General features: G+C 36.6%; 1 protein-coding gene across 2 annotated transcripts; it reads left to right on the plus strand.

Annotated features, from left to right (window-relative positions):
- Nucleotides 1–1,423: 1,423 nt before the first annotated feature.
- Nucleotides 1,424–10,287, plus strand: ovch1 (ovochymase 1). Of its 2 annotated transcripts, none has more exon segments than NM_200145.2 (13): nt 1,424–1,571; nt 1,674–1,721; nt 3,212–3,398; nt 4,943–5,018; nt 5,102–5,291; nt 5,387–5,526; nt 6,253–6,406; nt 6,475–6,504; nt 6,583–6,802; nt 7,794–7,948; nt 8,022–8,126; nt 9,860–9,996; nt 10,093–10,287. In NM_200145.2, coding segments are annotated over 13 exon segments (1,671 nt in total). In that variant the 5' UTR covers nt 1,424–1,504; the 3' UTR covers nt 10,255–10,287.
- The last annotated feature ends 1,999 nt before the right edge of the window (nt 10,288–12,286 follow it).

A 12,286-nucleotide genomic window follows, 5' to 3' on the forward strand; every position in this document is an offset into this window, starting at 1 on the left:
GTTTTTAGTCGTTTCTTGAAAATAGCGAGTGACTCTGCTGTTCTGATGCAGTTAGGGAGTTCATTCCACCAACTGGGCAGATTGAGCGTGAGCGTTCGCGAAAGTGATTTTTTCCCTCTTTGGGATGGAACCACGAGGCGACGTTCATTCACAGAACGCAAGTTTCTGGAGGGCACATAGATCTGCAGAAGTGAGTGCAGATAAGAAGGTGCTAGGCCAGAAGTCACTTTGTAGGCAAACATCAGAGTTTTGAATTTGATGCGAGCAGCAACTGGCAGCCAGTGCAAACGGACTAGCAGTGGAGTGACATGTGCTCGTTTAGGTTCATTGAAGACAACTCGTGCTGCTGCATTCTGGAGCAGTTGAAGAGGCTTGATAGAGTTAGCTGGAAGCCCAGCTAGTAGAGAGTTGCAGTAATCCAGTTTGGAGAGAACAAGAGCTTGAACAAGGAGTTGAGCTGCATGTTCAGATAAGAAGGGTCGGATCTTTCTGATGTTATAGAGTGCAAATCTGCACGATCGAGCAGTTCTAGAAATGTGGTCAGAGAAGTTTAGTTGGTCATCAATCGTTACTCCAAGGCTTTTCACCATTTTGGATGCAGTAATGGTTGCCCCATCCATCTGGATTGAAAAGTTATGGTGTAGAGTCGGGTTGGCAGAAACTACAAGCATTTCCGTTTTTGCGAGGTTCAGCTGAAGATGATGATCTTTCATCCAGTGTGAAATATCCAACAGGCAGGCTGAGATACGAGCTGGAACCGAGGGATCATCAGGATGAAAAGAGAGGTATAGCTGGGTGTCATCAGCATAGCAGTGGTAGGAGAATCCATGTCTCTGGATGACTGGTCCTAGAGATGATGTGTAGATGGAGAAGAGAAGTGGCCCAAGAACAGAGCCTTGAGGTACCCCAGTGTTTAGATGCTGTAGGTTGGACACCTCTCCCCTCCAAGACACCCTGAATGACCTGTCAGAGAGGTAAGATCTAAACCATTGTATAACAGTTATGCTGGGATATTTTAATTATAAATTGTTGTATGTTAAAAATAGAAATAAAAAGTGATCACACATGCATTGATTTCTTTAAAATTAATGTTTAATTTCCTTAATATGAAATACCATTGTTAAACAACTGAAGTAAGTAATAAAACCATTTATAATGTTATAATTCTTTGTATATTAAAGATAGTTATGACCAAAAACATGTTTAAACGCCCTGTGTGACTAAAGGAAAACTGATTTCTGGGTGATTATAAATATAACAAACCTTTACAAGCATGTAACATTTGTTGAGTAAAGCATGGGATTCGTGCGCAATCTCGACCCACAGGGCGTGCAGTTTTATAAGAGATCCGCAGTCTCTGTCGGCCTCCAGCGGTGAAACTGTGAACTACTGCACTCAGCTAATTAACGCTGATTGCGCCTCACAGGTGATAATTGGTTTAATATTCGCGTTGTGTATCGTCGATTCTTGATGTTTCTCGGTTCATTTTTATCAACTAATATTCATGAACATGTGTAAAAAGTATTTATTTATTTTAATTCTCACTCTTAAGTGGACTAAAGCTGACTCTGGTGATTTATAAAGCATTTCACAAGATGGTTTTGATTATTGTTGTGCTGTGTTCGTGCAATGTTTCAGTAACCTCCTCTTTTGTTTATGTTATTTACTTCAAGATGCCTCCTCATATGAGACAGACTGCATTTTAGATAAGGGATGTGACGGTAAGGTATAATTTAATGCTTTCTTCTTCTGCTGCTGTTGTGCAAATATTTCCAGTTTCTCAATTCTGATTTATAATAGCGTTTCTGTTAACCTATTTCAAATCGTTCACCTTTTAACATTATTTAAACGTTGTTTCAACGTCAAAACGACAAAAACTTGCTTTTTCCAGCCACATTTCAACGTAGGTTGTCATGTGCAGGTTTTTTTTTTTCCGTCGTTTGACATTAAACGTTACTTCAAGGTTGTTTTAACGTTTTAGGTCGTTCGTGTGCCTGCTGGGTTGGCTGACTCATGTGATTGATTGAGTTGACTTGGTTGTACAATATAATGCAACTAAATTTGAGGTGAAGTGGTGATATATTCTCACATTTGTTCATTTTTGACAACTTTCATTCAATCATTCATTTTCAACGGTTTTTCCGGGGCCAGGTCGTGGGGGGACAGCAGTTTTAGGAGAGAACCTCAGACTTCCCTCTCCTCAGACATTTCTTACAGGTGGGGTCCCGAGGCATTCCCAGGCCAGCTGAGAGACATAGTCCCTCCAGCATGTCCTGGGTCTACCCCGAGGTCTCCTCCCTGTGGGACATGCCTGGAACACCTCCTTAGGTAGGCGTACAGGAAGCATCCGAAACAGATGCCTGAGCCACCTCAGCTGACTTCTCTCGATGTGGAGGAGCAGTGGCTCTACTCCGAGCTCCTCCCTGGTGACAGAGCTCCGCACCTTGTCTATAAGGGTTCGCCCTGCCGCCCTGCAAAAGAAACTAATTTTGGCCACTTGTATCTGAGATCTTGTCCTTTTGATCATAACCCAAAGCTCATGACCATAGGTGAGAGTAGGAACGTAGATTGACCAGTAAATCAAGAGCTTTGCCTTTCAGCTCAGATCCTTTTTTTGATAACTTGTGAAATGATACTTTAAATATTTAGTCTGAAATCGCATGCATGACTTCAAAACAACACTTCATTTGTCTTTGAACAGTGTTGTAGGCCTCTTGGATTGGCCAGGCTACTAATATGATTTCAATATTTAGAATTTGCAAATAATACTTTTCTGAAATTATATTATTAAGGTGAAAGCCCGAAAGTGTGTATAAAAAACCAACTTTACCCCAATACTAAATATCACACCTTAAGTTTTACTAATGAGCCTAATTACATTCATATTTATTTTCATAATCCTTAAACTCAATTTGTAATGAGTGAAAATGTAATATAATTTCCTATTATCTGACGCTATTTTAGTGAATAAATATTGTATTATCTTGCCAAACTGCTTTTTCATATTTCAACACATTAAAAAGCCTACAATCCGAATTATGACACTCAACACTATTTGGCTGTTTTTTTTTAGAAGGCACACAAAGCATAGTGAAAACAAAATGGCATGATGTAATACATGTAATTTAATGTCTCTCTTACTGTGTGGAAAATGAAAAACATTTGTTGGCATGCAAATATGATTGCTTGTTTCTTTCTCTGTGATTCTAAGTTCTGGCAGGCATTCGTTCATTCGTCCCAGAAGATGAAGTGGAGGAGAGCCGGATTATTGGTGGAAAGGAGGCCTGGGCACATTCGTGGCCATGGCAGGTTTCTCTGCAGTACAATGATGTGCCAACCTGTGGTGGGGCCATCCTCGACCAGCTTTGGGTTATTACCGCCGGTCACTGCTTCAAACGGTAAATGCATCCTCTGTCATCTACAGACTAAAATAAAGATTTTAGCTGAAACTGTACTTGATGAATTTAAAATACTTCCAAGTCAACATCTGCATTTATTTAAAAGAAAAAACACATGCAGGAAAAACTAAAACTACACCAGTGACTTCTGATGGTACAATAAGGTCCTTTGAAGAAAAATGATTGGTCTGTGTAAGTAATTGAAAGTTGTTTAAAACAGTGTTTCTCAACCATGTTGATAAAGGACCACCAGCACTGTATGTTTTGGATGTCTCCGTTGTCTGTCACAGCCATTACAGGTCTTTCAGTCTCTGCTGTTGATCTGAATCAGGTGTGTTTGGTTAAAGAGACATGGACAATGTGCAGAGCTGGTGGTCCTCCAGGAACGTGGTTGAGAAACACCAGTTTAAAACATTATTGATTTACATTTTCTGAGTCACCGGGCACCACAACTTCATCTAAAATTCACACACCACTAATGTTCTACCAAAAATCCAGACTTTAAGTTTTTAGACAAAACATTTTAGTTTGATCATCAATGCACACAGATTGACTGTGTTTATGAAAGACATCTGATATTTGAAACTGTACATAATGTATTATTATAGTTGCCACCAATTAGCACAATTGACGTCTTTTTGACATTTGTGTATGTAAATTGCAAATGCATTCTCAAATATTGCAGTTTCATTGGCTGGTGCGGTTGATGGCCCATAGACATGGTCAAAACTGTAAACGTTGGTTAAAAAAAAATTTATTTAAAGACTAGATTTGATCAAGGGATTTTTATCAGTGGTCGTATTGGACATACAAGAGTAACCCATAGTTTTCTTCTGAGGTGAAGACCCCACTTAATGTTTGCACTGCATAATTCCCTTTACTGTAAAACACATTTTACTGGACTGCCCTGCATTAAATTATTCCAAAAGCCTTTTTTTTAATGAAATGAACTCATTTTTAGTGACACCAGGAAAATATTTTGAATTTTTATCATGCATTAAGTAAGTGATGTGGATTTATATAGCGCATTTATCGTGCAAGCGCTTCACAATCATGAGAAGGGGTCTTTTCACACCATCACCAGCATGCAGCATCCACTTGGATGAGCCACAGGATAACTGCGCCAGCTATTGGTGGAGTGGAGAGACAGTGATACAGCCAATTTGGTGGATGAGGATTATTTGGAGGCAATGATCGTAAGGACTGATGGAGCGAAATTGGCTAGGACATTAATGATAAAAATATTATTTAATTTATTTATTCATTTGAATGTTGTTTTTAATTGTATATTCATTGTTAAAATGTACTTGCCATAAAAATAACCTTGGTTGATGACATGGCATTTAATAAAAAATACATTACATTACATGTTAGTTAAATTAACACATTTTGTTAAAGATTTCTGTTGCCAGTTGCCCTCCATATGTATTTTGCTAAAAGACAAGTGCATGCAATTTCTAAAAAATGGCACAATAGTTCATAAAATACAAGAAATCTCATTTTTATTTTATTTTGACTAAACCATATTCAATGTGTGTGAGCAGTTATAAAAAGCCATCTATGTGGAACGCAGTGGTTGGATTGCACAATTTGGATAATGCGAATGAATCCTCACGGGAAGTAAGTGTCTGTCTATTTACATCTATCTTCCCTCCTTATATGCAGTTTTAATTTATATAGCTCATTGTATATTCTTTTAAAAGTCCATACAGGTGCAAAAAATCTTCTCTCACAAGAACTACAACCAGAAGACAAACGAGAATGATATTGCCCTGCTGAAACTGCAGAGTCCGCTGGTGTTCAGTAAATTTGTGAGGCCTATTGGCGTTTTTAACAATGACTTGCCTCCTCTGGTAACCTGCACTGTCACTGGCTGGGGCTCCGTCACAGAGAGTAAGGGAATGAATTGGCTTTGTCCTGAATGACCGGTGTAATGGGCTCCATTAATTGTGGTTATATGAGATTAGAGGAGTTTGTCTCTTTTATAGATGGTCCTCAAGCCTCCAGACTTCAGGAGGTCAATGTAACGGTCTATGAGCCACAAAAGTGTAACAGATTTTACAGAGGGAAGGTGTTGAAGTCTATGATATGCGCTGGAGCGAATGAAGGTGGAATGGATGCATGTCAGGTAAGTAAATGTTTGCATCTGTATTTGGTATAGCATCACATTCATGGCATAATATTATTTTTAAACTAGATTTTTCTTTCTTTATACTCTTAAGGGTCATTTTCACTAAGCACAATTATGATAAAGAAAGATAAGAAACAACAGCAGAATCCAAACCACAACTATTGCAAAAAAGATGTGGGGAATAAATGATAAAACACTGACAACCATTCAGAACCCATTGAAATGCAAACCTAAAGCTACAAATGACATTGTGCTGGAGCTCTGCTTGATATTAAGCCCTGTTTTCAAAGATTTTTACAATTATTGTGGAATTGATTGGTTCTAATTTGGGAAATGTTGAATTAAATAAATACATTGACATTTTGCAAGCCAGGCTGTCAAATTGAAGTACAAAAGTAAAATAACCTCCACTATCCAGTACTAGTTTCAGCATCTTTGTATTGCCACCTTTGAAAATGCTGGGGAAAATGATTAGGTTTAATTCCACTACACTGACCTTGACAGCTAAATTCACTGTTTGATTAGATTGATTACATGAGCTGGATTCAATGGTCAGATGTGCTAACAACAAGGGGGTATACTGCCAAATGAAAGGTGTAAAATAAACCAAATTAACAGATCATTATCATTCGTCATTATGCACAAATGTATTGTTATATTTATAGTTATTAAGCTTGATGTGAGTTACATGTTGTCCCGTGTGTGCTTGGGATGTCTCTTCAGGGTGACTCTGGCGGTCCCCTCTCGTGTTTCGATGGTGAGAGGTACAAGCTTGCTGGAGTGGTCAGTTGGGGGGTCGGATGTGGTCGAGCTCAAAAACCAGGGGTCTACACCACCCTATACCACTACAGACAGTGGATGGTGTCGTCCATGCGTGGTATGACCTTGCAGATTTGACTTGCACATCAGTTGCTGCTATAAAAGTTTTTTTTTTTTTTTTTATAGGTGAACTTGCTTTTGAAGCTGATTCAGATGGTAAATAATTTTTTCCCCTAACAGTCGTGTACCTTTGCGATTGCTTTAGTCATCGTTCATGTTCATTTCCATGTTCAGCTCAGTGTGGTCAGGCCAAGACGGAGCCCTGTCGACTGCCTGATGGTTTGGCACAGGTAGTGTCCACTGAGAATGGTGCATTCAAGGTGGAAAATGTGAGCGAGGCATGTCCGAATGCCTGGCCGTGGCAGGCTAGTCTGCAGAACGATGACACACATTATTGTAGTGGTGTCCTCGTTCATCCACGCTGGGTTCTGGCACCACGCCACTGTCTTGTCAAGTAAGCAAAATACATCTGATCAATTTTACATTCATTGTTACTAGGTTCCTTGTGTTATGCTTATTGATGCCTGGTCAGATGAGACGCATTACTGTTCCCTATATTTTATTCAATCTTTTTTCCCCTCTTATATTCACATGTTCTGCATTTACCTTTGCCTAAATGTAAAGGTAAAAGCAGTGAAACAATTAAAAAAACAGTATCTTTATCATCAATATTAAATGGCGTTTCTCAAACTTGGTCCTCGCTCCTTACAGATCTGCATATTGTACATGTCTCTCTTATTTAACACAGCAGAATTAGATGACTATCCTGTTAGAAGAGCTCCATCTGACTTCCATGTACAGTGTTGAAGATGTGTTTTGGAGGGTAAACCTTTCGATGTGATTTAGGATGCTCAATCTTTTAAATCTGCGGTGTTTGAATCTTTTCCTGGAGGCTCGTTGTCCTGCAGAGTTTAGCTCTAGACTCAATGGAAACCTCTGAGAACATATGTTGGAGCTGATTGACTATAAACTGTGCAGGACACTTGACCTCCAGGAGCATGAAGTGACATCCCTTGATTGTGGTGCAAGAATGAGCTTTTCAATACATGTAATAATATATCGGCAATGTGCTTCAGCTAAACATGCTAAACAGGCTACCAAAATGCTCAATTGCGCCAGAGGAAATGCTGATATAATACAATTTTTACATATACAGATACAATTTTAAAGACTGTAAGATCAGATGTCCATACTGGGAGCACTTTGATGGATGTTTTATATCCCCAAGAAAAATGTTAAGTTATTTACCACCTATTAAACTGAAAAAAAAAAATGATAATGTTTTAATGAGAAGTGTTTATCCCTTATTGAAAAAGTTATGCAATATTAATCTTCCCATGTAATGTGCAAAAAAATAATAAATCAATAAATAAGCAAATACATATACAGCTAAGTGCGTCTGTATGTAAAAGCTTTCAGTGATGTTCACAAAGTTTGTCTCTTAGGGCAGGAGATGTGGTGGTCTTGGGAGCTCATGACCTGAACTTCATGTCTGGTCAGACTGTAGATGTGGAAAGCGTTCAGAGTTTGTCTCACAATGGCAGGAACCGGACAGTGTCTGATCTCTCCATGATCTACTTAACTGTTCCAGCTCGCATAGGTATAGAATCAAATGACTATGTTTGTGTTTTTACACAGCTAGTTGTGTAACTTGTAATATGTTCTCCATCCAGGGCCATTGATATTTCCAGTGTGCATAACTGATAAAGATGATGAACTGGTTAATGGAGACTCCTCATCTTGTGTGACAACTGGTTGGGGGCCAAGAAAAGCTACATGTAAGTCAGCACACTGTAAAGAAATGATATAATTGGTCCTGGCAGCATATGTTTTAGGCCATTGTAACTTATTAAACTTAGTTAATCATGTTCTAACTAAAGTTTATAAGTTATGCAAGCTATTGTAAGTCAGTTTAACATGATATAAGTTCAATGGACTCATGAGGTTAATTTGAGCTTTAAATTTAAGGCAACCAGGATTTTTTTGTTTTACTGTGCAGTAAATCAACCTGACATAACATTCACATTACATTTATAGACTAGAATTGCTGATCAAGGTAGTCTGGAGTTATTTTATTTTAATTCATTTTTATATTATTGTATTTTTCATCCTCTTTTTAACAAACCATTTGTTGTATGTAGGCTAAAAAAGGTCCAATCAAATCCATCCTCCAAAGAGCATGTCCTGTATGTGCATATGCTTTAAGATGGACTATTTTAAAATATAGATAAAATGTAAATAATTTTTTTTATCTGATACAATACACAATCTCATAAGTGACAGTAAAAAAATAAATAAATATTTGTTTTAAATAAAAGCCCTGTTTTAAATTTCTATTCATCAAATGAGCCTAAAAACAAAGATTAAATGATTTAGTTTTCAACAGTTAAAAAATAATCAGCATAAATGTTGCTGCAGCCATTTTAGCTTTTCCATGACTGGAATATATTAGGCTTAATCCAAAATTGTATAAATGAAGAAAACTAATTAGTTAATTTTAGTAATGTCTCTGAATATCATGATCATCTTTATGAAAACATTTGGAAAAAATACAAATATAAATTAAAAATAAGCATAAATGTTGTTTGTCACTCATGTAATGTATTTTTTAGTAATTAACAAAAACTAGAACACTTTTAAAGCGTAAATGAGGTGAATCTTGAGTTGTTGACTTCGCAAATATAATTAATGGTAACATCACAAAGCATGTTCTGTTGCAACTTTGCACTTGCTATTCTTAAAGGGGTGGTCCAGAGTGTGTTCTTAAGGCTTGATTGTGTTTATGGGGTGCAAATCAATGTGTGCTCATGCTTCATTTGTAAAAAAAATCACATTATTTTTTCATATATCCTACTTTGAATTCATACAGCTACTCGGCTAACATACTGTCATATTTCCCCTGAAGACCTGCCCTCAAGAGGCTCTGATTGGACAGTTGACATAATGTGCTGTGATTCGCAGATCAGATCCACATCACCAAAAAGCATCTCTGTTATAACATTACAGTGCCTCTGGCCACACCCCTTCACTCGGGTGCAGGGCGTATTTGTGTGACCTAAAGGGTTTGACATTAACCTGGATGTATATTTTTGTAGTTCCCAAACTTTGTTTGCTGTAGGCTTTGCTAAGCTAACTTTGTAAAAGCCAATGTCTCCCTTTGCATTGAACTTTGAACGTCTTACATTCAGAGATGTTTGTTCACACCGCTACATTACACATCAACTAAAGTTTAAAATATGGTAGTGGTCCACCTCTTTAAGGGCACTTTAATGAATGTTTTTTAAAGATTTATAATTTTTTTATCAAGTATATAATAAATTTAAATAATCTCTAATGTAAAATGTTCTTAAATTCTTCTATTATTTTTCTATAATCTCTTATTGAATTGGGAATGTAATGTTTTCATCTAAATTAATCCTGCCATGATCATTTGCTGATGATGAACAAACAGCTCCTCCTTTTAAGAGCACACTTAAATACCAGTCGAAGTTATGTTTTCCTTTCTTATTAGTGGATTTGCAGCCTGAGATTCTACATATGGCTAGAGTTAAGCCTCTTTCTGAAGAAACCTGCAGGGCTGGCTGGGGTGACGGTTTCAACAGGCAGTCCCACCTGTGTGCGCATGCAGCAGCCTCAACCTCCTGCTTGGTACAGTAGTTTCAACACCTCTGGATTCTACATGTACTGTTCATATTTCACCTAAGTATTATACTATAAGTATTATCACCTTATATTTTGCTGCAGGGGGACTCGGGTGCACCCCTTGTGTGTGCAAAAAACGGGATTTACCACCTTGTAGGATTAACAACATGGGGCAGCAAGAAATGCCAACCTCAGAAGCCAGCTGTGTTCACTCGAGTATCTGCCTATCACTCATGGATACAAAATTATATTAAAACTGCTTAATGTGTTCAATAAAGGTCATTTAAATTTAGTGTATTTGGTTCAGTGAGTAGGTTTCTGTAACGCATGGCGGCATCTACCAGTGGTATACCACCAGTAGACTCTGTGAGGAGTAGCATGTCTTCATTTACTTGTATAATAAACATACTAATAATATCCTGTGAGGCCATGGGAGAGGATTTGAGTGTCAGTGCAGTATCCGCAGGGCCTTAAAGTTTTAAATTCACAAAAAAATGTTGTTAAATAATTGTAAGTCTTAATTTCCGTATGTCCAGTTATCCAATCAGGCAAACATGCATCCAATCACCAACGATCATCACAATAAAACTTTAACAAAACTCAATACGATAACTATGTATTGCCAATATGGATTAGTTGTTATTGTCCTTTCAATATTATTTGTTTAAACGTTCTTTGTGTATTTATAGTTCATATGTGATGTGGACAGTGACCTTGACAGATTGGTGTGCATACATTCAGTTTTATAATAATTAAAGATTTAATCTTTCATTTTTTGTATGCATCCAGCTAGGGGTTGCTTATTTTGATGTTTAAATAAAATATGTGGCTTAAAAAAAACTAGTTATAATATAATATCCTGTATAAGTCTGAAATTTCATACACAATGGTCTTAAAATTGACTTTGTGAAACCTACAGAAACTTTGGTGTAGTGATGCTCATTTTTGTCCCTCCACGATTTCGCAAGTCCAGTTTTACAAGGTTTGTGTTTTTCAGCAATAGTCATATACATGAATAGCCATATAGTAAGTTGACATCACAAAAGCAGTAATTTTAGCTCACAAATATTTTTAAAATACTTTTCAATTTAATTTAGCAACCTATTAAGCAATAAATTATGTAACTTGCATATTGAAACTGAGTGAGAATGGCAAATGCAAGTTACAGAATTTCCTTTTCGTTTTGCACGAATCTTTGCACTTATGTCTTCAACAATGTAAATGTAAAAAACATTTCCATTTTACTTATTTTGCCTGTTGCATTGCCATTATTATATTTCAAAATGTATTTAACAATGTTATAAAAAATGTAATCCTACAAGTGTAAGGCTAGTCGATGCATTAAAGACTAATAACGTTTAATTTATATTAACGTTATTTATATTAGTATTAATTAGTTTAATTTATATTAATAATTTTGCTAACATTTCTGCTTGTACATCAAATTTATTTTGTGTATTATATTTTCTGTTTAAATTCACAAAAATGCTGTTAAATAGTTGTAAGCAGGTCTTATTTTTTCTAAGTCCATGTAAAGCGGTCCAATCAGGCCAACATGCATCCAATCACCAACAATGCATCACAATAAAACTTCAAACCTCAATACGATAACTCTGTTTATTGCCAATATGGTTTAGTTATTGTCTTTACAGTAATATTTGTTTAAAGTTCTCAGTGTGTTTATAGTCCATATATGTAATTCACATGTTATAGATGTGGTTGGAAATGGCAAATGTAAATGTTATAGACTCATTTGTGTGCCAATGTTTGCATGTCATGAAGTTTGTGAATTGAAACATACACATATATAAATGGAATACATAGCCGTTTTTCATATTGCATTGACGTTTTGCATATTACATATCAAAATTGTTAGGCTTATTTCTACTCGTATGCGTCCATGCTTGTTCGGTTACTAAACAAGCTACTTAAGAGTATGCATTTCAGAAGCAGCCTGGATTGAATTTTCAATATGAACCTTCAGATTTGATCAAAAGCTTGACCAAACATAATAGGTTTGATTACAACTAAAATATTGTAGTTTAAACTGTTGCATTGTTCCGCTTTCGAGATTATGTTGTAACGTACATCCATGTGCCACAAATTCAAATGAGCAAATCTTTTTTAATCGAGTCTTTGAATCGATTGAAAGGCTTCATACAAATGATTCATTTTCAAACTGGACCAAATCTCTAACAAAGTCACCAGATTTATTTATTTTTTTATTATTTTATCAATTTAAGTTCGTATTAAAGGTTTTCTTTTCGAAACTGAATACGGCTTAATAAAAGTAGGC

Source organism: Danio rerio, chromosome 4, assembly GCF_052040795.2.
Source record: "Danio rerio strain M-AB ecotype USA chromosome 4, GRCz13ab, whole genome shotgun sequence".
Taxonomy (NCBI): domain Eukaryota; kingdom Metazoa; phylum Chordata; class Actinopteri; order Cypriniformes; family Danionidae; genus Danio; species Danio rerio.